The sequence below is a fragment of the Heptranchias perlo genome, chromosome 34, assembly GCF_035084215.1.
Source record: "Heptranchias perlo isolate sHepPer1 chromosome 34, sHepPer1.hap1, whole genome shotgun sequence".
NCBI classification, from domain to species: domain Eukaryota; kingdom Metazoa; phylum Chordata; class Chondrichthyes; order Hexanchiformes; family Hexanchidae; genus Heptranchias; species Heptranchias perlo.
In genome coordinates, this window is record NC_090358.1 from 14,883,888 (window position 1) to 14,905,791 (window position 21,904).

The following is a 21,904-nucleotide window of genomic DNA, read 5'->3' on the forward strand; positions in this document are numbered from 1 at the left end:
GATGCACCTAACACCAAAAAACCACAGAACCGCTTAAATGCTGATGGAATGTGTTTTTTTTTTACTCTTTGTGATCATAAATCTCAACTCCTGGCGTCTCTTTGATGCTGACAACTCTGTAAATGCACCGATATCAAAAACCATGACACTTCCTGGTTCCACCCTGTGTTTACGTGTATCGAGTTGCGCTGCCATTGTCAACGGCGGACTGTGTTTCGGGTGCGGGGATGGGAGAGGCGGTCGCGTTTGGTGTGTGTTGATCGGCTCGGCTTCCCGTCTTCTGATGACGTCGGGAGGGTTCAGGCCATAGAGACGGCGGAGGCTGTGGGTGGAAGGAAGGCGCGGGGGAGGGGGGACGTGTAGCGCGACGCGGAGAGAGAGAGAGAGAGCGCCCAACCCTGCCCGACAACATGAAGCGCGCACTTCGACCGCCGGCTGCGAGCGGCTCCGTCTGACACTCACGGGACAGCCTCGTTGGCGTAGCCGGGGATGGAGAAGAACGAGGCGGCGAAGGTAAACCCGATAAATCGGCGTATGTTTGGTTTTTAATCTCGGGCCCGGCCTGGGGAGGCGACACTCGGCTTGTTATCGGTCGGATTTGTTTGTGTTAGGGAGGAGGCCGGGCCTTGTAGCGGCCCTGAGTGGAAAATTTCACTCGGATCTGAGGTTGCAGTGCAGCCGACTCCCAACTCCTCCCAGCAGGCGGCTGGATTTACAGGGCTCCTGCGGACAGGGACACCAGGCTGATGAGTCGTTTGTACTTTGGTGGACTTCAGTAAGAGTTTGCTCATCTGTCACTTTGATTCTTCCACTGCTGTTTTTTTTTTAAAAATCAGCCATTTGTTTCATTAAGAAATGTTGGTGGCATTTTTGCAAAACGCAAAATATAAAGATTTTCAAAAATGAAACGCAACATATAAAGGGACATTAAAAAATATCACTCAATTTGTATCCTATTGGGCTTCAATCACTGTACAGTATGCTGCAGGTGTTAAAAACTAGGGCAAGTACAATTTAGATACTTGGTGGGGATAGTAATAATTGCCTTTCTGAGACAAGTGTATTTTCAGGAAAGTCACTTGTCTGGTAAATTTTCAGTTCCGGATGCAACAAAAATAGAACTGTTTTGTAAATTATCAGGTCATAGTCCAGTTGTTATAGTGTTAGTTTTCCCCTTGCATCATCTAATCATATGTATCTGTCACAAATGATAAGCCAACAAGTTTAAGGTATCGTATCAGCAGTACTCTTGTTAGGAATGTGGCATAACTGGTGCAGCAGGAGTTAGATCATGAGGAAAAGGGTGACTAAATAAAGAATGAGAACTATTTTGCCTTGTAATGTGGTGGGACCTGATTAAAGTCTTAGATATAATGGTTATTTTGTAGTGAAACAAATTTCACTAACTTAAATTGTAAACATTGTTAGAATTGAAACTCTTGTGTGCTATTAAAAATCAGAATTTTCAATTGTTTAATCTGAGATTTTAAAAAGCACAGAGATTCAATTAAAAAATTGGTACCTCTAGGAGAGTTGCTTAATTTCTGTGCTTGCATTCAACCACTTGATTACTCTGTATCTCAGTGCTACAGAAGAGCTGCTTACACAATTGACTGTCCCAGTTTAAAATGTTAAAACAACCTCTACATATTGTATCTTGTTAGAATTGGGAGATTTTAATTTCTTGCACGTAAGGGTTTTGTTTTTTTAAAAATAAATAATGGAGTTAATTAGCTAAAGTTGAAGTTATTCTTGAGTAACTGCTGGGCTTGTATCCAAGTTAATGTAGCAGAGACATTGGATTCACATACTAATTGTACTGAATAATGTGATGTTTGTTTGAAGTAGTAAATGCTTTGAATTCAGCATTTCTGCTTGGACTCTTGAGTTGGCTGAGATTGGATCCAGCTTGAGTCCTGATGTATTAATTAAGCACCTGGGCTGCACCCTAGGTCTAAAAGCTATTTGCCTCATTTCTTCTCCTGTCCCTGTCCCCGAAGCTGGTGGTAATCTACCACTCTCCTTGTCTGCTGTGCAGGGATTGGTTGAAGATATTTTTTTTAAATCCCCATGCTTTCTTCCCTCCTCTCCTGAAGTTACTAACTTGATTTGAGGCACAGTTCCATGTGTGGCAGTAGCAAGGCAGCATCTTACCCATGTGGACTTTCTTTGTGTTCGAGCCAAGTTATTGGGAGTTGATAGTTGTGGAGAGCAACATTGGCACCCAGATACTAATGTCACTTGAGCTCTCCACATGCACTTTTCAGCAAGGGTTGGTAGTTAGCAATCAGGAATTGGCTGATTTCTGTTCCTCCCCCCAGCCAGGTACCGAGGCTAATTATACCACTTAAACTGCTGCTGAGCTCAGATCAACTATTAAGAAAAATTGAGTATTGAACAGAGAACCTTTTTAAAAAACTTTTTGCAGTAAACATACCCTTCCTAAATATTCCACTAAAACAAAATGCCAGTAACTGCATAGAATTCAGTACCAAGGCTTCCATTATATTTTTGGTTTAAAATTGTGCAGCAGCTATCATGATTACAGTGTCTATCTGTGTTCTGTATTTATAGATTGTAATGTTGATTGTTCTTGCTTAGTTTTTATTAATGGTCTATAACATTTTCATTACTCTGATCTTTTCCTTACATTCTGTTTATATTATCAAACTACTTTTTGTGTGTGGTGACCAGAGAATCTGGAAGAAAATACCATGCATTTTTAAACTGAATAATGAAATAGTAAGTAGAATATTGTTCAGCCTTTGCAGAATAAAATTCCAAACCAGTTTAAACTAGCATTTTACATTGGTATTGGTACTAAAAGTAGTACTTTGACAAAATTGAAATGGCCCATATTTGTAAATATACTTATTAAAGCAGCAAGGAAGGTTAAATGGAGAATAGAACATGATTATAGAGTTAGTGACATGTGAATTGTAATACTAAATATAGTAATGTAATAACCCTTTGAAATAAGTTTTCATGCATATTCCAAACTACATAATAGTATGGGTGTTTCCTATAGCTTCTGGATTAATTTTCAAGTTGTAAATATGAATGTTGCAGCAATGACTGAGTATTCACCTTTTAAAGTGCTGCAGGTGTATGATCTCATCTGGGTGCAATTGGGCTGCTGGTGCCACGGACAAGGTAACTTGTCCAGTGGTTGCACTTCTGGTTTGATCTTTTAAATGATGAGAAATTTACTTGGTTGCATCGATGACTGACTGACTGATTGTGCTCACAGCACCAACACTGCCGTGGTCAAACATTGTTCCTCCATGTCCCGCACAATCTCTCCATAGTGTTTGATATAGTTGATCATGATATGCTTCTGCACCACAGTCCAGCTACGTGAGATTGCCCTTGCATGGTTCCACTCCTGCCTATCCCCATGCAGCCAGTGCATCTCCAGCAATAGCTTCTCCTCCTGCCCCATGCATAGAATATTTTTTAAATGGTGAGCAACTTTTTCAGACAGATCTGTCTGTTCTCGTACAAGAAACACAAAGTTTGTATGCAGGTACAGCAAGCAATTAAGAAGGCAAATAGCGTGTTTGCCTTTATTGCAAAGGGGTTGGAGTACAAGAGTAAGAAAGTCTTGCTGCAATTATACAGCACTTTGGTGAGACCACACCTGGACTACTGTGTATAGTTTTGGTCTCCTTATCTAAGGAAGGATATATTTGCCTTGGAGGTGGTGCAATGAAGGTTCACTAGATTAATCCCTGGGATGAGAGGGTTGTCCTATGAGGAGAGATTAAATGGAATGGGCCTGTATTCTCTGGAGTTTAGAAGAATGAGAGGTGATCTCATTGAAACATATAAGATCATGAGGGGGCTTGACAGGGTAGATACTGAGAGACTGTTTCCCCGGCTGGTGAGTCAAGAACTAAGGGGTTTAGTCTCACGATAAGGAGTTGACCTGAGATGAGGAGGAATTTCTTCACTGAGGGTTGTGAATCTTTGGAATTCTCTACCCTAGAGGGCTGTGGATGCTGAGTCATTGAGTATATTTGACTGAGAGATTTTTGGAATCTGGATCTGGGGATTGGACAGGAAAGTGGAGTTGAGACCAAAGATCAACCATGATCTTATTGAATGGCGGAGTAGGCTCGAGGGGACGTACGGCCTACTCCTGTTCTTTGGAGTGCACAAGGATCCACCTTTAGCTCCTTTGTCTTCCTTACCTATGTGCTGATCTTCAATTATGTTTCTCATAGGCATTGGGTCACCTTCCATTTATGCCGTAAACAACACCCAGCTGTATCTCTCTGTAGTTCCCTAGAGCGCCTCTATTGTCAATGAGCTAGAATTTCCTCCAACTGAGTATTGGGGAAACCAAAGCCATTGCTTTTGGCACCCGTTCTTCTTGCCACGGATATATTTCTATCGTGTAGAAATAGTTGTCACATCTCCACACATGGTATAAAGAGATGATACTCAATGCTAAACTCTTGTATCTGATCTTGTATTGGTTGGGATAGTAGAAGGAGCTTTACTCTTGATGCTGTGTTTTTAGTGTTTTAACCAATTTCTATTTGCTCCCCCTGCCCCCTTAATCCTAATGAGTTTTGCAAGGGGTACCCAATTTAGAATTCACAGAAACCTTCCGATTGTGATTCTTGCAAGATTTGGTTCTGAGGGGCTCTTTTCAGCTGTATGTGAGGTTGGGTCTGCTGTGGTATTTGTCCCCCTCCCTGTTTTCTCTTGTCATTATCTCTTAATTATCCCTCGCATGAGCAATTCTTATGTATTGATTTACACCAGTGAGATGGCTAGCCACCAGGGTTCCCAACCTCCTCCACTGGAATTTCTGTTTTTTCCATGGACTCTTTCTCCTGTCTCCTCAATTTTTGCAGATTGTTTTATGTCCCTGACGTATCCTTGACCCCTCTCTATCCAATTGGTCTGTTGGCTTGATTTAATTCAAAAGTGCTACCAGGGTTCAGATCCCCTATTACAATGGGAATTTCTTCAAAATGAAATACAATGATTGAACAGAAACTGTTCGCTTAAAATAGAAGAAAATGTTTTTTTTTGAGTTTTTTATTTTTTTGTTTAAATTGCAGTATTAAAGATAACTGAAACCAGTAACAAATTTAATTTGTACGGCTGAAATGCCAACTTCACCCACAATGTAATCTTAATTTTTACTTGGATTTTATTTTTAAATTTAAAAAGTAAGTTTAGAAAAAATTGAGAACACCAGCTTAAACCCTATTTGCTGTACTGTGCTCGAGTTGAGCTGGAAGACTTAATGCAGGGTGTCAGTAGAAATGTGAATTCTTTCTCTAGCACTAATCTTGCTGAGTATCAAATTTCTTTTTTTTTCCCTGCACACCTCCCCCCCCCCCACCACCACCCCAAACCCCCAAAAAAGTGCATCAGCATTTCTCACCGGAAATTATTTTGATTTGGCCCGACTTCCACAGTTACAAATAAAATTTCCAGACAGCACAATGCTTGTTCATGGCAGAGAGAAATGTGATCCTTGCACCCATGTAAGCTGGTATGCACTCTGAGTGAGTAGAGCCACATTGGGAGGTGGCCACCATAATATTCCAGAAGCAAAGCTTCATCCACCATTTGAAAATACATAACTGAGAATCTGTGTGAGCAGAGGTCACAGGTCATATCACCTGATGTTCTACAACCTAGAAAATAAGATTCCTGTGTGATTTCCCACCTGATCATGAAAGTGTGGGCTTGAGCCAGAATGATTAATTTCTCTATACTGGCCATGAAAGCTAGTTATCTATATAATGCTGTACCTGGTTTTAAGAGATAACAATGTTTTTCTTCATTAAAATCTACTGTTGAGCACTAGTTTAAAACTTGTTACTTCTTTAAAAAAAATAATGAATCCTGTTCTGATTAAGTCCTCAGTCCATTCTGTACTTTTTTTTTGTGATTGGCTAATGCCCTGCAGGTATCCTCACTGCTGTTTATTGCCATTCCTTGATTGGCCCACCAAGAAGTATGCTTGAATAATGCAGGGAGGGACCCCCTCCCAGTCAATCTGACTATGTTGTGCAAACTCACATCCAAGGGGAAAAGTATGAATCACTCCAGCCCTGGTTACATAGCTTCAGTCTTCCAAGTTGGGAATTCTCCTGTTGTAGCTACCACCTTCCCTTCTCTGCCCCAAGCCCCAAAGTTTATACATTTTTTTTTAAAAAGCCTTTGCCGTCAGTACTGAGATGTAGATGCAATCATTTTTATTTCTAATATTGTAATCAGGTATGTTTGGATATGTTTTTGTAAATTGAAATATTTTCAGGTTTCTAAATCAGTGTTGTCCAATTGAAATTGCTGACTAGCCATAGGTATGGCTATGGCAATGCTGTTTCAGGCACATTTTAGTAAAAACATTCCTTTCATACATTCGCACAATACAGGTAAATGTACCACACGTGTGTATTTGCTTAACAAACATCTAATGTCATTCAGTAACCAAGGAAATGAAGTACTCGCAATGATCAAAAAATGCACATTTTGATTTTTGTCTTAGCATTTTCACCAACAAATGCACAAAGAAGCTTAAAGTACACATGCATACGCCTTCCAAATAGGAGTATTAAGATCACGTGCCCAACGACAGTATCTATTATTCACTTTTTATTTACTGATCAGAAATGCAATTAGCCACATTGATTTCCAATTGGCCACAATGGTTAGTGGCTAACATATTGGATAACATTGTTTTTAAATGACTCATTCTTGATTCAAATTCCGAGAATCGTACAGGGGCTCCTTTACCAACACTGAAAGGAGTGATTTGTTTGTAAATATTTCAGTTTTGTTTGGGAAAATGCATCATAATATTTTAATATACACACACTGCTTCTCTTGTGCAACTGCCTTTAAGATGGTGTTGCTGCCCAAAAGCTTTTCCTTATTTGCAAAAGTTCAGAATGAATGATCACTTGCTCAACCAGGGCTGTTGGGACATACATGATTAGACTACGGTGATTTGTGACTGCATGTTAATACTTTCCTAGTGCAATTTCTGCAAGTTCTTTTTGTGCTCTAGCAATAATCAAGCCAGTTCTTGTTACACTTCTGGCAGCACCTGTTATGACACTTGATAGCCATATAAAATACTTCCTTTTCTGGGCAATTGAACAAACAACATGGATTTAGCAGTGTATCAATTGAAGGGATAAAGATGAACTATTGGACGTTTAAAAAAAAAAGTTTTACTACAGTACTTCGCATCAGTACTTACCTTGCATCAAACAACTGTGCATATGTATGTTTTTTAAAGAAAGTAAATTATCCTGGGTGGGGACCGTCCCAGGATACTCTGTTGTAGTCCTTTTGAGGAACGAGATGCACTCAGTAAATTTATTTCACTTTGACCTCAGTGTAGAGGTGCTGTATGTACTGTAATTTTAGATGGCTTTCAGTTGGCAAAACAGACCTGTTAATGCATGGATGTGTATGTTCAGTACTTTATAATTGAAGGTTCAGCTCGAAAGTTCATTCTCCAAGCCATTTCTGGCATGTGACTACTTTATGAACTTATAATGTCTGAAGAAAAGTTACTGCACAATCTATGGTTTTAAAAAGAAAACTTGCCCGGGAATGCTTCTTGCCATTGATGTTGCTTTCTTCCCCCTCCCTCAGTAAAACCTGGGAAAGAAGGTTCTTAACCAATACTACAAAAACAGACTATCTGGTCATTTATCTCATTGCTGTTTGTTGGACCGTACTCTGTGCCAATTGGCTGCTGCGTTTCCCTACTTTACCACAATAACCATACTTCAAAATTACTTAACTGGTTGTGAAGTATTTTGGTTTGTTCTGAAACCTTGAAAGGTGTTATATAAATGTATAATCTTTTTTCTTTCTTCGGGTAAAAGCCGTTTTTTAAAAAAAACCTCTCTAGCAGCAGGGAGCTGAGGCTTATTGTAGTGCCATTTGCTGTTCCCGTTAAGCTAACTCAGCACAGAGATGGGGCAGGGGGACGGAGGGGGTGGCAAGTACATAAAACTGCAAGATTGGCTTGCTTTTGAAGGCAATAAGGGACACTCTAGAATATTTGGAATAGTATTTAAAATGTTATTTATCATCCATAAATATAAAATGTTTTTGGTGTGTATTTTCTAATTACATTTTGGAATATGAATGTAAATGTTTCTTGTTGAGGGGATATACCATACAGCTCTAATTATCTCCCTATTGTTAGGTCCCACATCTCTGCTGCCAAGAGGGAATGCAATCTTATCGCTCTATCCAGACCATTGCCAGTAGCTGTTTGTAGGCTGCTGGTAGTAACATTTCTGTCCATAATTTTCCAACCTCTGCTGACTGCAGGAAGATGCTATGGTTTCTTCCTTTTCAGTGCAGCACAAGTTGAGCACTGGGAAATCAAACCTACATTCTTTCACAAGTTATTGTGGTGCCACTGCATCGCCCTAACATAGCCCATATTTCTGTTGTTTATATTAATGCAAAGGTCTCAATATTTCAGTTTAGTATCTTGGATCTTGTGGAAACATGTTTTTGTTTTCAGTTTAAAAATTAAGGTTATAGTTGTACTGTAACATATGATCTGACTTATGAAAGAATTGTATCTGGTGACTTTTTGCAACCATGTGAAATGACATCACTGGCAGTGTCTCAGTGTACAAAAATTAGAAATGGCTGTTTCCTTGCCAAGTTCAAGGTTAACATAACCTTTATCTGTAAGAATGTAAGTGAAATCTACGTGGTTTTAATCTAGTGTAATTTGTATGCCTGCAGATAAATAATTCCACTTGGCTATGCTAATTTAAACTGTGTACAACTGACTTGAATGTAGATCACATCGATACAATATACTGAATTTTGACCTGTACATTTAAGCTACAAATATAGATAATGCAACAACTTGCATTTCTGTAACACTCCCTTTCATACAGAAAGATGTCTGAGCACTTTACAGGGCAGAGGATACTAATGGACATCCGAGCAAGGGGAAGAAGAAAGTTTGGACAGGGCAGATGCATTGTGTTAGCAGGTTGAAAGAATGCAGGACTGCGGTCAAGTCATTTCGTCAGCACACCCGTAAAGTTAGCTATTCTTCTGTCTTGCATGTCTCATTTCTGAGCATAGAAACATAGAAAATTGGAGCAGAAGTAGGCCATTCGGCCCTTCAGTATATTCAGTATGATCATGGCTGATCCTCTATCTCAATACCATATTCCCGCTCTCTCCCCTTACCCCTTGATTCCTTTTGTGTCTAGAAATCTGTCTAGCTCCTTCTTAAATATATTCAGTGACTTGGCCTCCACAGCCTTCTGTGGTAGAGAATTCTACAGGTTCACCACCCTCTGAGTGAAGAAATTTCTCCTCATCTCAGTCCTAAATATCCTACCCCGTGTCCTGAGACTGTGACCCCTCGTTCTGGACCCCCCAACCAGGGGAAACATCCTCCCTGCATCCAGTCTGTCTAGCCCTGTCAGAATTTTATGTTTCAATGATATCCCCTCTAATTCTTCTAAACTTGAGTGAATTCAGGCCGAATCGGCCCAATCTCTCCTCATACCATAGTCCTGCCATCCCAGGAATCAGTCTGGTGAACCTTCGCTGCGCTCCCTCTATGGCAAATATATCCTTTCTTCGGTAAGGAGACCAAAACTACACAATACTCCAGGTGTGGTCTCACCAAGGCCCTGTATAACTGCAGTAAGACACCCTTGCTCCTATACTCAAATCCTCTTGCAATGAAGGCCAATATACCATTTGCCTTCCTAACTGCTTGCTGCATCTTCATAATTTATTATGGATTTTTATTTGCAGCCATAAAGTTTGTTCATGTGTTACAGCCAAGTTGTTTGATAGGGCTGTTTTTAAAGTTAGAAAACTTGAAAGTTTCACAATTCAAGGTACTTGAGAAACTAATGGGACTAAAAGCTGATAAATCCCCTGGACCTGATGGCTGACATCTGAGGGTTCTAAAAGAGGTGGCTACAGAGATAGTGGTTGCATTGGTTATGATCTTCCAAAATTCCCTAGGTTCTGGAACGGTCCTAGTGGAATGGAAGGTAGCAAATGTGACCCCGCTATTCAAGAAAGGAGGGAAGAGAAAACAGGGAACTGCAGGCCAGTTAGCCTGACGTCTGTCGTCGGGAAAATGCTGGAATCCATTTTTAAGGAAATGGTAACAGGGCACTTAGAACATCATAATATGATTAGGCAGAGTCAACGTGGTTTTATGAAAGGGAAATCGTGATTGACAAATCTATTAGTTTTTTGAGGATGTAACTAGCAGGGTAGATAAAGGGGAACCAGTGCATGTAATATATTTGGATTTTCAAAAGGCATTCGATAAGGTGCCACATAAAAAGTTGTTACGCAAGATAAGGACTCATGGGGTTGGGGGTAATATATTAGCATGGATAGAGGATTGGTTAACAGACAAAAAACAGAACAGGATAAACGGGTCATTTTCAGGTTGGCAGGCTGTAACTAGTGGGCTACCGCAAGGATCGGTGCTTGGGCCTCAGTTATTTACAATCTATGTTAATAACTTAAATGAAGGGACTGAATGTAAAGTTTGCTGACGATACAGAGCTAGGTGGGGAAGTAAGCTGTGAGGAGGATACAGAGTCTGCAAAGGGATATAGACAGGTTAAGTGAGTGGGCAAGAAGGTGGTAGATGGAAGTCATGATGTGGAGATGCCGGTGATGGACTGGGGTTGACAATTGTAAACAATTTTACAACACCAAGTTATAGTCCAGCAATTTTATTTTAAATTCACAAGCTTTTGGAGATTTTCTCCTTCCTCATTTACCTGAGGAAGGAGAAAATCTCCAAAAGCTTGTGAATTTAAAATAAAATTGCTGGACTATAACTTGGTGTTGTAAAATTGTTTACAAGTGGTAGATGGAGTATAATGTGGGGAAATGTGAGGTTATTCACTTTGGTAGGAAGAATAGAAAAACAGAGAATTTTTAAAATGGTGAGTAACTATTAAACTTTGGTGTCCTGGTACAAGAACCGCAAAAAGTTAGCATGCAGGTACAGCAGGCAATTAGGAAAGCAAATGGCATGTTGGCCTTTATTGCAAGGGGGTTGGAGTACAAGAGTAAGGAAGTCTTACTATTGTACAGGGCTTTGGTGAGATCTCACTGGCATACTGCATACAGTTTTGGTCTCTTTATCTAAGGAAGGACATACTTGCCTTAGAGGGGGTGCAACGAAGGTTCACTAGATTAATTCCTGGGATGAGAGGGTTGTCCCATGAAGAGAGGTTGAGTAGAATGGGCCTATACTCTCTGGCGTTTAGAAGAATGAGAGGTGATCTCATTGAAACATACAAGATTCTTAGGAGGCTTGACAGGGAAGATGCTGAAAGGTTGTTTTCCCCTGGCTGGAGAGTCTAAAACTAGATAGCATAGTCGCAGGATAAGGGGTCGGCCATTTAGGACTGAGATGAGGAGGAATGTCTTCACTTGGAGAGTTGTGAATCTTTGGAATTCTCTACCCCATAGGACTGTGGATGTTGAGTACATTCAAAGCTGAGATAGATAGATTTTTGGACTCTAGGGGAATTAAGGGGTATGGGGATCGGGCAGGAAAGTGGAGTTGAGGTTGAAGATCAACCATGATCTGATTGAATGGTGAAGCAGGCTCGAGGGGCCGTATGGCCTACTTCTCTTATTTCTTATGTTCAAACATCTTTGCTAATATTAAGGACCTTGCTCAATTGGTCAGTACACCAACTCTGCTATTCATGAGTCCTGCATGACTCATTTGAGCATCGTCATGATTTATTCTGAACTTTGATTTAAAGCTGTAAAGTGAAGTTTGTAATAGCAGAGCTCTTAGAAAATGTGAAAGTTTCACAGTTCAAACACTTTTTTGGTAATATCTTGTGTGTGACCTAAAATAATAATGAAATGGTTTTGATATATGCAAGATTCTTATTGAAGGGATGTTTTGTTGATGGGGAGAGTAAAGAGCTACAGGTCATATTCATGGTGCCATGCATAGGCAGTGGGATTTCAACTACATGCATTGCTGTGATTTTTGTTGTAAGTTTTTGTAATGAACAGAGCTGTCTTACCTTGGCAACAGACCAGTTTGACCACCTACATCCTTAAGTAAATTCTTCTACATTATGCTAAGTAAGCAAGGTTCAACATTGTCACCCTCCCTCTGCTGGTGCAGCATTTCTTCCTGCTTTGTTCTCACAATTACTGAGAACCAAATGTACTGTTGTTTCATGATGGTGCTTGGTCCATCGTTGCACTCTTCTGTTCCTGTATCTGATTTGTCCCGCCATCCCCATAGGTCCTACAATGACCATGTCAGTGTGGCACAAGCATGCCTTTCTTTAACAATGTGCCCATTAATAAACATTACTTAAAGGAATTTTCACGAAATGAACAGGCCTGTCTTCACCAATTGTGTTCTTTTTCTTTTATATATTTTTGTTGTTCTGTGCATCTGCTAATGACTTCAGTATTTTAAAATCTTCCAGTACAATGGTGCCTTTTTAAGTTCTGTTTTGGCATCAAAACAGGTGCTGTAAAATGAATGCTTGAGAATCTTGTATAAAGTTAAGCATGTACAGGTAATGATGAGCCTCCTGTTGAAATGGTTTCAACAGTTGGTATATAAGGTTGCAATATTTTATGTGTGATAAAATAAATGTTTTAAACATGTTAGAATTTGCTATTTTGTACATTAATTTTAATGACTGAAAAAACATGGGCATTATGTTCAATGAGAAGTGTTGTATCTGTACAGTTTATTAGCTATTTAGTTTTAAAACTAGATCTTTGATTACAAAATAATTGAGATTTTAGTTCTTAGTGTCTAAAGATGAACAGAAACTTATTTTAAATGTCTTCCACCTTTCTTGGATCAGCCTCTTGTGGGAATCACATTTGAACCTAAACGTTGATAGAGTTTGCATTAATTTATTCCAAAGAATCCAAATGCTTGAAATTTTCTGAAGTTGCAGCATGTGGGTGGTGAGTGGTAGTCCATTAATCATGGAATTTATTCCATGGTGGGGAGTGAAAAGTGGCAAAGTAACACATGGGCATTAGTTGTGTAGATCCTACTCACAAGTGGGCTGAATGCCACATTCGTTAGATTGCAGTAAAACATTCATTCTGCATTGCAAATGTGGTAGAAAATATTAAAATTAAATATTTTAATGTTTGGTTTTAATTACGGTAAGTGTGAAAGACATTTCAAATATCTTCCGGTGAAATGGTTTTCATTGTAGTGAAAGTATCAATCTTGAGTTGCTGGCCTTCCCTCGACTTTTTTGAGCAAGATACATTTGTTAGCTTATGTTAATTTTAAAGTAAAAGATGCTGAATCTTACTAACATCCCTCAAGCAAGAAGTGCATTAAAGATGAGCCCTGTAATATGCAAAAACATTTTTAAACGGGTTAAGCTGTCCTCACAGCTTCACATCCTTTGAAGTTCCTTGTAACTGTTCAAGTATCTGTTGTTTTTGTGACTATAGGCCTTTTCACAGATTTGCTTTGTTACAAAGCTAAAAATGCATGTTTTTCTCTTTCACCAGCTTACAAAAGGTTACTCTGATTTTTTTCTAGTAAAAATGACATGTAGAATATTAGGAAATGTGTTAATGAGCATTGTTAAATTGAGACATTTCATACCATTTTGTGATTTTAATAATTTGAAACACTCCTGACTTGAAAATATTTCACTTTTCAAACCTGATATGATCTTTGCTGCTACAAAGAGGCAGCTTGGCTTAGTTAGTAGTGCACTTGCCTCCTGAGTCAGCATGAAACTCAGTAAGCTTGCCTTAGTGATGCTCCTTAATTGAAGTTTTTACAAAAGTGCTGACTTCCTGTGGAAGCATGCTGATTACCAGTTATCGAGATGCTAAAAGGGTTCTCAGTTTTAATTATTGCTAAAACATTTTGAAGTTTCTATTGACCTTAAAGTGTGATACGCTTTTTAAAAAAAAATTAGAACATACCTTGAATGGATTGTCGGACAGTAGTTTTTAGCAGGTTCTCTTTCCCTAATCTTGCTTCCACCCTTTGAAACAGGAGTTACTTTTTACATCGTTTGCAAGTTTTACATGATATTAAAGTCATTAAAAGAAGGAACTTGCATTGATGTAGTGCCTTATTAAGCCACTCAGGTGTCCCAAAGCACTTCACGTACACAAGGATAGAGAGCCGGAGAGGTTTAGAGAGGAAATTCCAGAGCCTAGCGCCTAGGCAGCTGAAGTCACGGTCACCAATGGTGGAGTGAAAATCAGGGATGTGTAAGAGGCCAGAATTGGAGGAGCGCAGAGATCTCGGCGGGTTGTAGGGCTGGAGGAGGTTACAGAGAAGCTACCAAGCTGCATCAGTGTACCAGTTGTTAGCATGTTTTAATTTTTGACTTCTACCTGTTGCTATTTTCACCCTCTTTGTTTTAGATTGTCCTTTTTAAGGGGTTTTCGCACTCTCGCTGTGCTATTTCTGACTTTTTTTTCTTTGTGGAGGGCACCCTTCAAATATTGATTCACTCCCAGGATCTCTCTCCTAACTTCTGAAAGACAGTGTCAGCTACCCAAAGGAAAATTATGCCAGCAATGCTGAAAATGTTCGGACACGGCAATGGAAATAACATTCTAGAAAGTCAATGAATTTTTAAAAAATGCAAAATTCTCCATTCAGAAATCTGATGATGGGCTTGGGAATCACCTGGGATTCCCTCTTTGATTCTCTAGATTTTGTGACTCCAGTTTGAAAATCTGTGGTTTATACAATATTAAGTAAGTTGAGATAGCAATTCTAACTTCAAATTGGAAACTAAATTAATGTGTCGATTTTGGTGCAGTTTACAATGCCCCGTTCTTGCATGTGACATCTCCATAAAATGTAAAACATTTTCCAAAAGATATGTAACATGAATATTCATTAATTGGCAGGATTACAAAGAGAGGTTGTATCAGGGAAGCCAGTTCTGAAAACAATGAGTGCAGTTTTAAAGAAACTTGAAATTACAGATTACTTTGTAACAGTGGAAAAACTAGTGTCTCAAAACATTAATGTTTTGTTTTTTTTATTTACAGAAACTAGTAATCCAGTGTGCCAACATGTGCTAATATATAGTGAATTAGCCAACTTGATAATAGGAAGCTGGAAGGATTGTTTTGTAAATTACAGGTAAAAGATTTAGTTCCCCTAGATTATGCCACTGATCTCATTCCTTATATTTGGTTTGCTGCCAAGCAATAGATGTGTATGGAAAAAATAGTTAGAAATTTGGTTACATTTGTCGCTAATGAAAATTTGTGCATTTCACATTAGCTGGGAAGTATATAATTTGTCTGTAGCAAGTGTTGTCATGTTAATTGACCTGATGTATTCAGTTGTATTTTTGTTATGTTGTAAAATAAAAACTGATGCATAATAGCGTGACTGCAGGAAATCATTTTTTGCAACTTATTTTTTGTGTTATGCATAATATTGTAATACAGCTTGTCAATTTGAAATTTTTGCTGTAAAAAATCTGTACTTGATGGTTGTTCACTAAATTTTTGCTACAAAAATTCTGGCTCCATAATTTGGTAGTTTCCTGGACTGCAGGATTCTTCCACCTACTAAAAGTATTTCTACAGGACATGTGCTGTTAACTATGCCTCAAACAATTTCTGCTGTAATGGTGTTAAACATTTTAGCTTAATTATACAGTGAGTAAATTCTGCACTGTGCAGCAATATGCACCCATTATGCTGCAGACTTGAAATTTTTCTGCATTTTCTGTTGATTGCAGCATCCTAAGTTACGATGGTTTCTCTAGAACTGTACACCAGATGTCAATCACTAACTTTTGCTGTTGCTTTTAAACTTTAAAAACGATACTGATAATACCTTTTTAAAATCCCAGATTGGTAAAATTTCAGTCCGGTTTTATCAGGAACATAAGTTTTTCAAGTGTAAACCTATTAATTCTTGAATAATTTTTCTTGGAAGAAAAAAGAATACCTTTGTGAAAATGTAATATTCATTAGAAATTGCAATGCATCGCTGTTCTTCACTGAGTCGTCAATTTATGGAATAGATTGTTATTTAATGTAGTAAATACTAACGTGAAATATATTCATAAGGGGGTTGGATCAATTCCAGTTCCGCAGGGTAAGGTAAAAATGGTTAGAGTGGATTGTTAAGCAGCACCCGGGTGATGGCCCGAGTTGAACAGCTGATGGACCACACTGTTAAAATGTCCTGGGTTCAATTTTACATGGTGCACTGATAACCCATACAGAAGCTGCGCTTTTCTACAACATAGCCAGAGGCGACATGAGGAAATACTTTTTTAGGCAGCAAGTTGTGTTGACCTGGAATGCACTGCCTGAATGGGTGGTGGAAGTAGATTCAATAGTAACTTTCAAAAGGAAATTGGATATATAATTGGAGAGAAAATTTACAGGACTGTGGGGAAACAGCAGGGGAATGGGACTAATTGGATAGCTCTTTCAAAGAGCTGGTGCTGGCATGATGGGCCGAATAGCCTCTTCCTGTGCTGCACCTACTATGATTTCCCTAATTCACCAGCTAGTCTTGTCTTTCAGCCCATAATTAAATATTCCCCATTAAGATGATGATTAGTGATCGGTTTTCTTTCTGTGATCCATCACTGTTTGTACACCATTTGATGTTTTCCTTGAATGCCCTTTTGTTACAGATGATGCAGTGATGCAACAAGAATCGATTGTAGCTGTTCCACTAGAACATTCAAGGGATTCTTTTATCTTCTCCCACTTGTAATCAGCTTTTTAACTTTGTTCTCGGGGAGTGGGCGACACTGGCAAGACTGCATTTATCACCTATCATTGATTGTCCTAAGTAGTTGGTAGGCCTTCTTCTTGAACCATTGCAGTCTTTGAGGCTTATTAGGCCATTTCAGAGGGTGTTAAGAATCAATTACATTTCAATTACATATTGTGGGGCTGAAGTCACATCTAGGCCAGACTATGTAAGGATAGAGGTTTCCTTCCAGTTGGGTTTTTATGACAATTTGGCAATTTTTGTTATAATTTTCCTAGTGCTAGCCCACAATTACTAGATTTATTGAACTCAGTTACACAATTTGTGGGATTTAAAATTGCAGTCTCTGGTTTGCTAGACCAATACCATAACCCCTAAACCACCCTTGAACTTATTGTTCCCCCTCCAATATAACTTTAAAAAATGACATAAAACACCCTATGCAACATGTGACCCAAAAGCATTTGCTTCCGGTGGATTTTGCTCAATTTCAGTTGTGTTCAATATACCAGCCGGTGGGATCCCAATGTCTACCATGTTAATGGATATGTTAATTCAGTAACGTCAAAGTAAACTTGCTGTCTATTTAGAGAGGTGTCTTGAAAATGTAACCTTCACAATCTTCAATGTGCTTATTTATTGACAGGGATCTTATTATCTTTATTTGTCTCCTTGTTTAAAAACAATAACTGTTTTATGATCTTAGTTGTGATGAATTTTTGCTGTCTTGCTTGCAAATGTAGCAGCCTATAGCAGATAATTGCATTTCTTATTCATCAACTGTTTCTAGAAATACATTATTTTGAGTTATACATGTGTCTGGGAATACTAAGAATAAAAAACTATAGTTACAAAGAGAGGCTTCATGTACAGTGACTATTAACACTGAAACACAGAAGGCCAAGAGGAACATTAATAGCAGTTTTAAAAATTATGAAAGGTTTTGACTGAATAGGGAATGACTGTTTGTTTCCTCTGGGAAGTCAGCAGTACAGCGTCAATTTAAAAAAAAGTCACTAGCTGAGTAAGGAGAGGGGGTTTACGAGATGTCTTTTTGCATTGAATGCTGTGCCACAAGGAATAGTTGAGGCAGAGATGATTGCATCTTTTAAGGGAAAAGTAAATAGGCATTTGAAGCAGAGGAAAATACAGAGCTATGGGGGAAAGGGGGAAATTAGTTTTGGATTGCTGTAGTAAAGACCCAGCATAGACAAAATAGGCCAAATAGCTTCATTCTTGCAGTAAACTTAATGGTGTAGTGTCATGTTTGCCTTGACAGTCATGACTTGAAGCCATTTTGTGAGCATGGCTGCTTGGACAGTTAATGTTTGGCCAAGTACATCCTTTTTTTTAAGCTAAATATGTAACTAGGTTCAGACCCTGCAAAGCTCAGTATTGGAACTATAAATATTAAATTACAAGTAATACAGTTTTAATTATATTGTGGAAACCAATCTTAAATTGTAACCTGAGCCTATTTGTACTGAAATTCTCAACATCAGATTTGCGTTATCACACAGAATTAAATTCAATTAATTGCTCTACTACAAGTTGGGAAGTAGCTATGTCTCAATTTGTACTTTATATAATCAGTTTTAGTAGCTTCTCCAACAAAATATGGATGCTAGCAATCTAATTGTCATCTTTATTATTTTAAATTAACTGATGTCACCAAACATAACCTAGGTTGTCCACGTGGAACATTTCAAAAATTTTGTTAGTGCTGGGAAATTGAACATTTTAGGCACCCAGGTCGGACACATTAGACCTCACTCTGCCCCAACAATGTGCCTCAGCCCCAGATTCAGATGAGTGCCCTTAACTGCATCAGTGTGACTTTTTTTCCAAGCCTCACACCTGTGAGTGAGATTGCCGTTCTGTGAGTGAGATTGCCGTTCTGTGAGTGAGATTGCCGTTCTGTGAGTGAGATTGCCGTTCTGTGAGTGAGATTGCCGTTCTGTGAGTGAGATTGCCGTTCTGTGAGTGAGATTGCCGTTCTGTGAGTGAGATTGCCGTTCTGTGAGTGAGATTGCCGTTCTGTGAGTGAGATTGCCGTTCTGTGAGTGAGATTGCCGTTCTGTGAGTGAGATTGCCGTTCTGTGAGTGAGATTGCCGTTCTGTGAGTGAGATTGCCGTTCTGTGAGTGAGATTGCCGTTCTGTGAGTGAGATTGCCGTTCTGTGAGTGAGATTGCCGTTCTGTGAGTGAGATTGCCGTTCTGTGAGTGAGATTGCCGTTCTGTGAGTGAGATTGCCGTTCTGTGAGTGAGATTGCCGTTCTGTGAGTGAGATTGCCGTTCTGTGAGTGAGATTGCCGTTCTGTGAGTGAGATTGCCGTTCTGTGAGTGAGATTGCCGACAGTTTTGTGCTGTAAGCACTAGGAATCTTACAGGCAGCAGACTAATTTTCGTCCCATCAATCCAGATTTGAACACGAGACTCAGGTGAAAGCTTATTGTCTAATCCACTGTGCTACCCATTTCATCCCTCCACACAGATTTCATTGGGCTGCTTCTCAGTGTTTTGCACAGTCTGCAAATATGGAAATACATTTCTGATGGGTACTAGAAAGTAAATATGCTCAGATTGTTACGAATGCTGAAAGTCAGTTGTGTTTAATTTGTTTCGTCTTTTAGGATTGAGCAGTTGAGATTTAGGATAGAAAGAAATTGGAAATGATAGCAGACATTCAGTGCAGGAAAACTGTAAATGCCCACACTGGTGGAAGAAAATTTCTGTCGCCCAAGTGAGAGTTGATAACTGTCTTTTTTGGATGGACAGCATGGGGAGATGCCTGGCCACATGCACCAGGCTTTAACTTTTCTTTCTTGTCCAGTGCTGTACTTCAATTGTAATTGTTGCTACCTTCATTTTTTTTTAAATAACTATATATGTAGCTTGGTGAGTTTGTCCTAATATTTCCTATTTGTTCCTACACTGTTCATATTTTTTGTATATGAACAAATATGTTCATAAATCAAAAAATACTCTAATATGGAACGATTACAACTGTGGTTCTGTTTCACTGTCTAGTAAATAGCTCGTGTTTTGAAACTAGGTATTTAACCTTGTGACATCTGAGCTCAACAAAGCAATAATTACCTGCTTTGCCTTGTTTTGGACATTGAAATTGAGTGAATATGCTGTGTGTAGATTGATGAGGTTGTGCATGATGTCATGGTTGGAAGTTTAATAACAGGAGGGATTTGGTTCTGTGCCACTTGTGCTTTGCAAACACAATTTTTGAACAAAATTTGTTACAAACAGTATTTAGTTTTAGTACTTAATATAAATTCATGTTATTGATCAGTTGATTTTAGGAATATATTTGGGTAACTACTGGAAACAGTGGTGTATGTTTTGAGTTTAGCAGATTGTTTGGACGCAGGGTGCTTAGTAAACTTTAGCATGGTAAACAGGTAGAAGTATACATTTTTTTTAAGAGCTCATTTTTCATTATTAGATTTACTTGGTAACCAATAAAACCTAGCACCCAAGGTAAACAATTTGGGGTCTCAAAACCACCACAACATGTTTTCTCTTGCATCCAACACATACTTTCAATTTGTCACCTGTTTCATGTTTGGGCATTTTAACTATAGAGTATGTACACTTGACTTTCATTCCTTCCAGTGCAATGCGCTGATGCTTCTCCAACCTCCATTGCTTTAAGTAGCTGCAAACTTTTTCTTTCAAATTTATTAAACTTTTATTTGCCATTGGGTAAGGTTTATTCAAATTTTAACTAACCTTTTTAAAGTTTATTCGAACTGTACTTTCAGCCACCTTCAAGACTGTCCATTCCTATCATAAAGCCTTGGGACTCAGGTTGCCTGCCCATTCTCCTCCCTGATCATTAGACTTGGTGCCTACTTTCTATCCAGTCACACGTCATCCAGCTACTGCCCAGCTTTCACATTGCAGCTGGGCAATCAGGCATGGGATCACCTGGCTTCCTCTTTATAGCTGCTGACTCACCTGTACATTGGGCTGCCCTACCTGTTCCACATGCAGTCCCATGTGACTGCCCCTCATTCCTGATTGATTTAACAGCTTCATAGTCAGTTTCCCAACAGCAAGCTTGGAAACTAGCAACTTTTTTTTTAAGGCAGTCATTATGCTATGTTCTGTTTATAATGCTATAATTTTAATGTCTTAAACTGCCTTTGCACTGAGTTTAATTTGGGGGGGGGGGGAGGGTATAGTGGTGATGGGAAGGTCAGGCACATGGGGAAATATAGGGGATCAGGCGGAGTGGCAAATACAGGGTCAGTAGAAAGTTGATGGGGCTGTCATCATGATTTTGGAGGGAGAACAGGGGTTGCTACAATAGGATGGGGATGGGAGCAGGAAATGGAGGGAAGGCGGTTGGGATTGAGATGGTGAAGAGTGAATGGAGGAGGGAGAGGTAGAGGGTGTGCAATGAATAATGTGTAGGGAAGATGATAAGGTGGAAAGATGATGGAACAAAATTGGAGGGGGGGGGTGGTGGAGAAGGAAAGAGGCTTTGGCAACCACACTTGATGTCTACTATGCAGCCTGAAGGAAAGTAGTACCACAACAGGATGACCAGACAGATAAGGCACCATATGCTCTGACTTACCATGAGCACCATCATGGAAGATCCATTAGTTTTTTTTAAACACACAGAAGAACAGATTGTAAGCTGGCCCAAGCTGCTACTCTTGCTTTACAGCTTTTCGCTATGCTACTGACTGAATTGTCTCTGGCACTTAGGAAAGCATCTTTTTCATCCCTCTCCACCTGCCTTGCCAAACTGCACAACTGAAATTGAGATCTCCCATGTGGAAGAAAGCTAATTGACCCAAGTTATAATTTCTCAATTGAACTGCAATGTTTGGTGACATAATAGGGAGGAAATTGTCAAACTAAACTAAAATTTCTATAATGTCAGTTTCCCATAAAGGAGCATTGGTCTCAATAGGTTTAGTATCTGTGACGTACTGCACAGTACCCTAACTGGGGTAGCTACATAATTACTTGAGTGAAATAAAAAGTATTGCGATAGTAAGTTTAATATTGGAAGTCCTTTTAAAGGAGTACAACCTTTCTAAATTATATCTTAGAATTGTTTTATATTGATTCTTTTGCTTCCTGCTCAAAAATTAAGCTTTGAATTCCGAGATATAA

At 39.1% G+C, this 21,904-nt stretch overlaps 1 protein-coding gene across 3 annotated transcripts in view; it reads left to right on the top strand.

Annotated features, from left to right (window-relative positions):
- The first annotated feature begins 322 nt into the window (after positions 1-322).
- The window catches only part of secisbp2l (SECIS binding protein 2-like), a 59,845-nt gene continuing 38,263 nt past the window's right edge, over positions 323-21,904 (top strand). For 2 of the 3 annotated variants that reach the window (XM_067971482.1, XM_067971483.1), the window contains exon 1: positions 323-513. In XM_067971482.1, the coding sequence (XP_067827583.1) occupies positions 490-513 (24 nt within the window). In that variant the 5' untranslated portion in view covers positions 323-489. Of the gene's footprint in view, positions 514-15,057; positions 15,152-21,904 lie in introns of all 3 variants that reach the window. The other variant, XM_067971484.1, reaches the window with a different exon arrangement.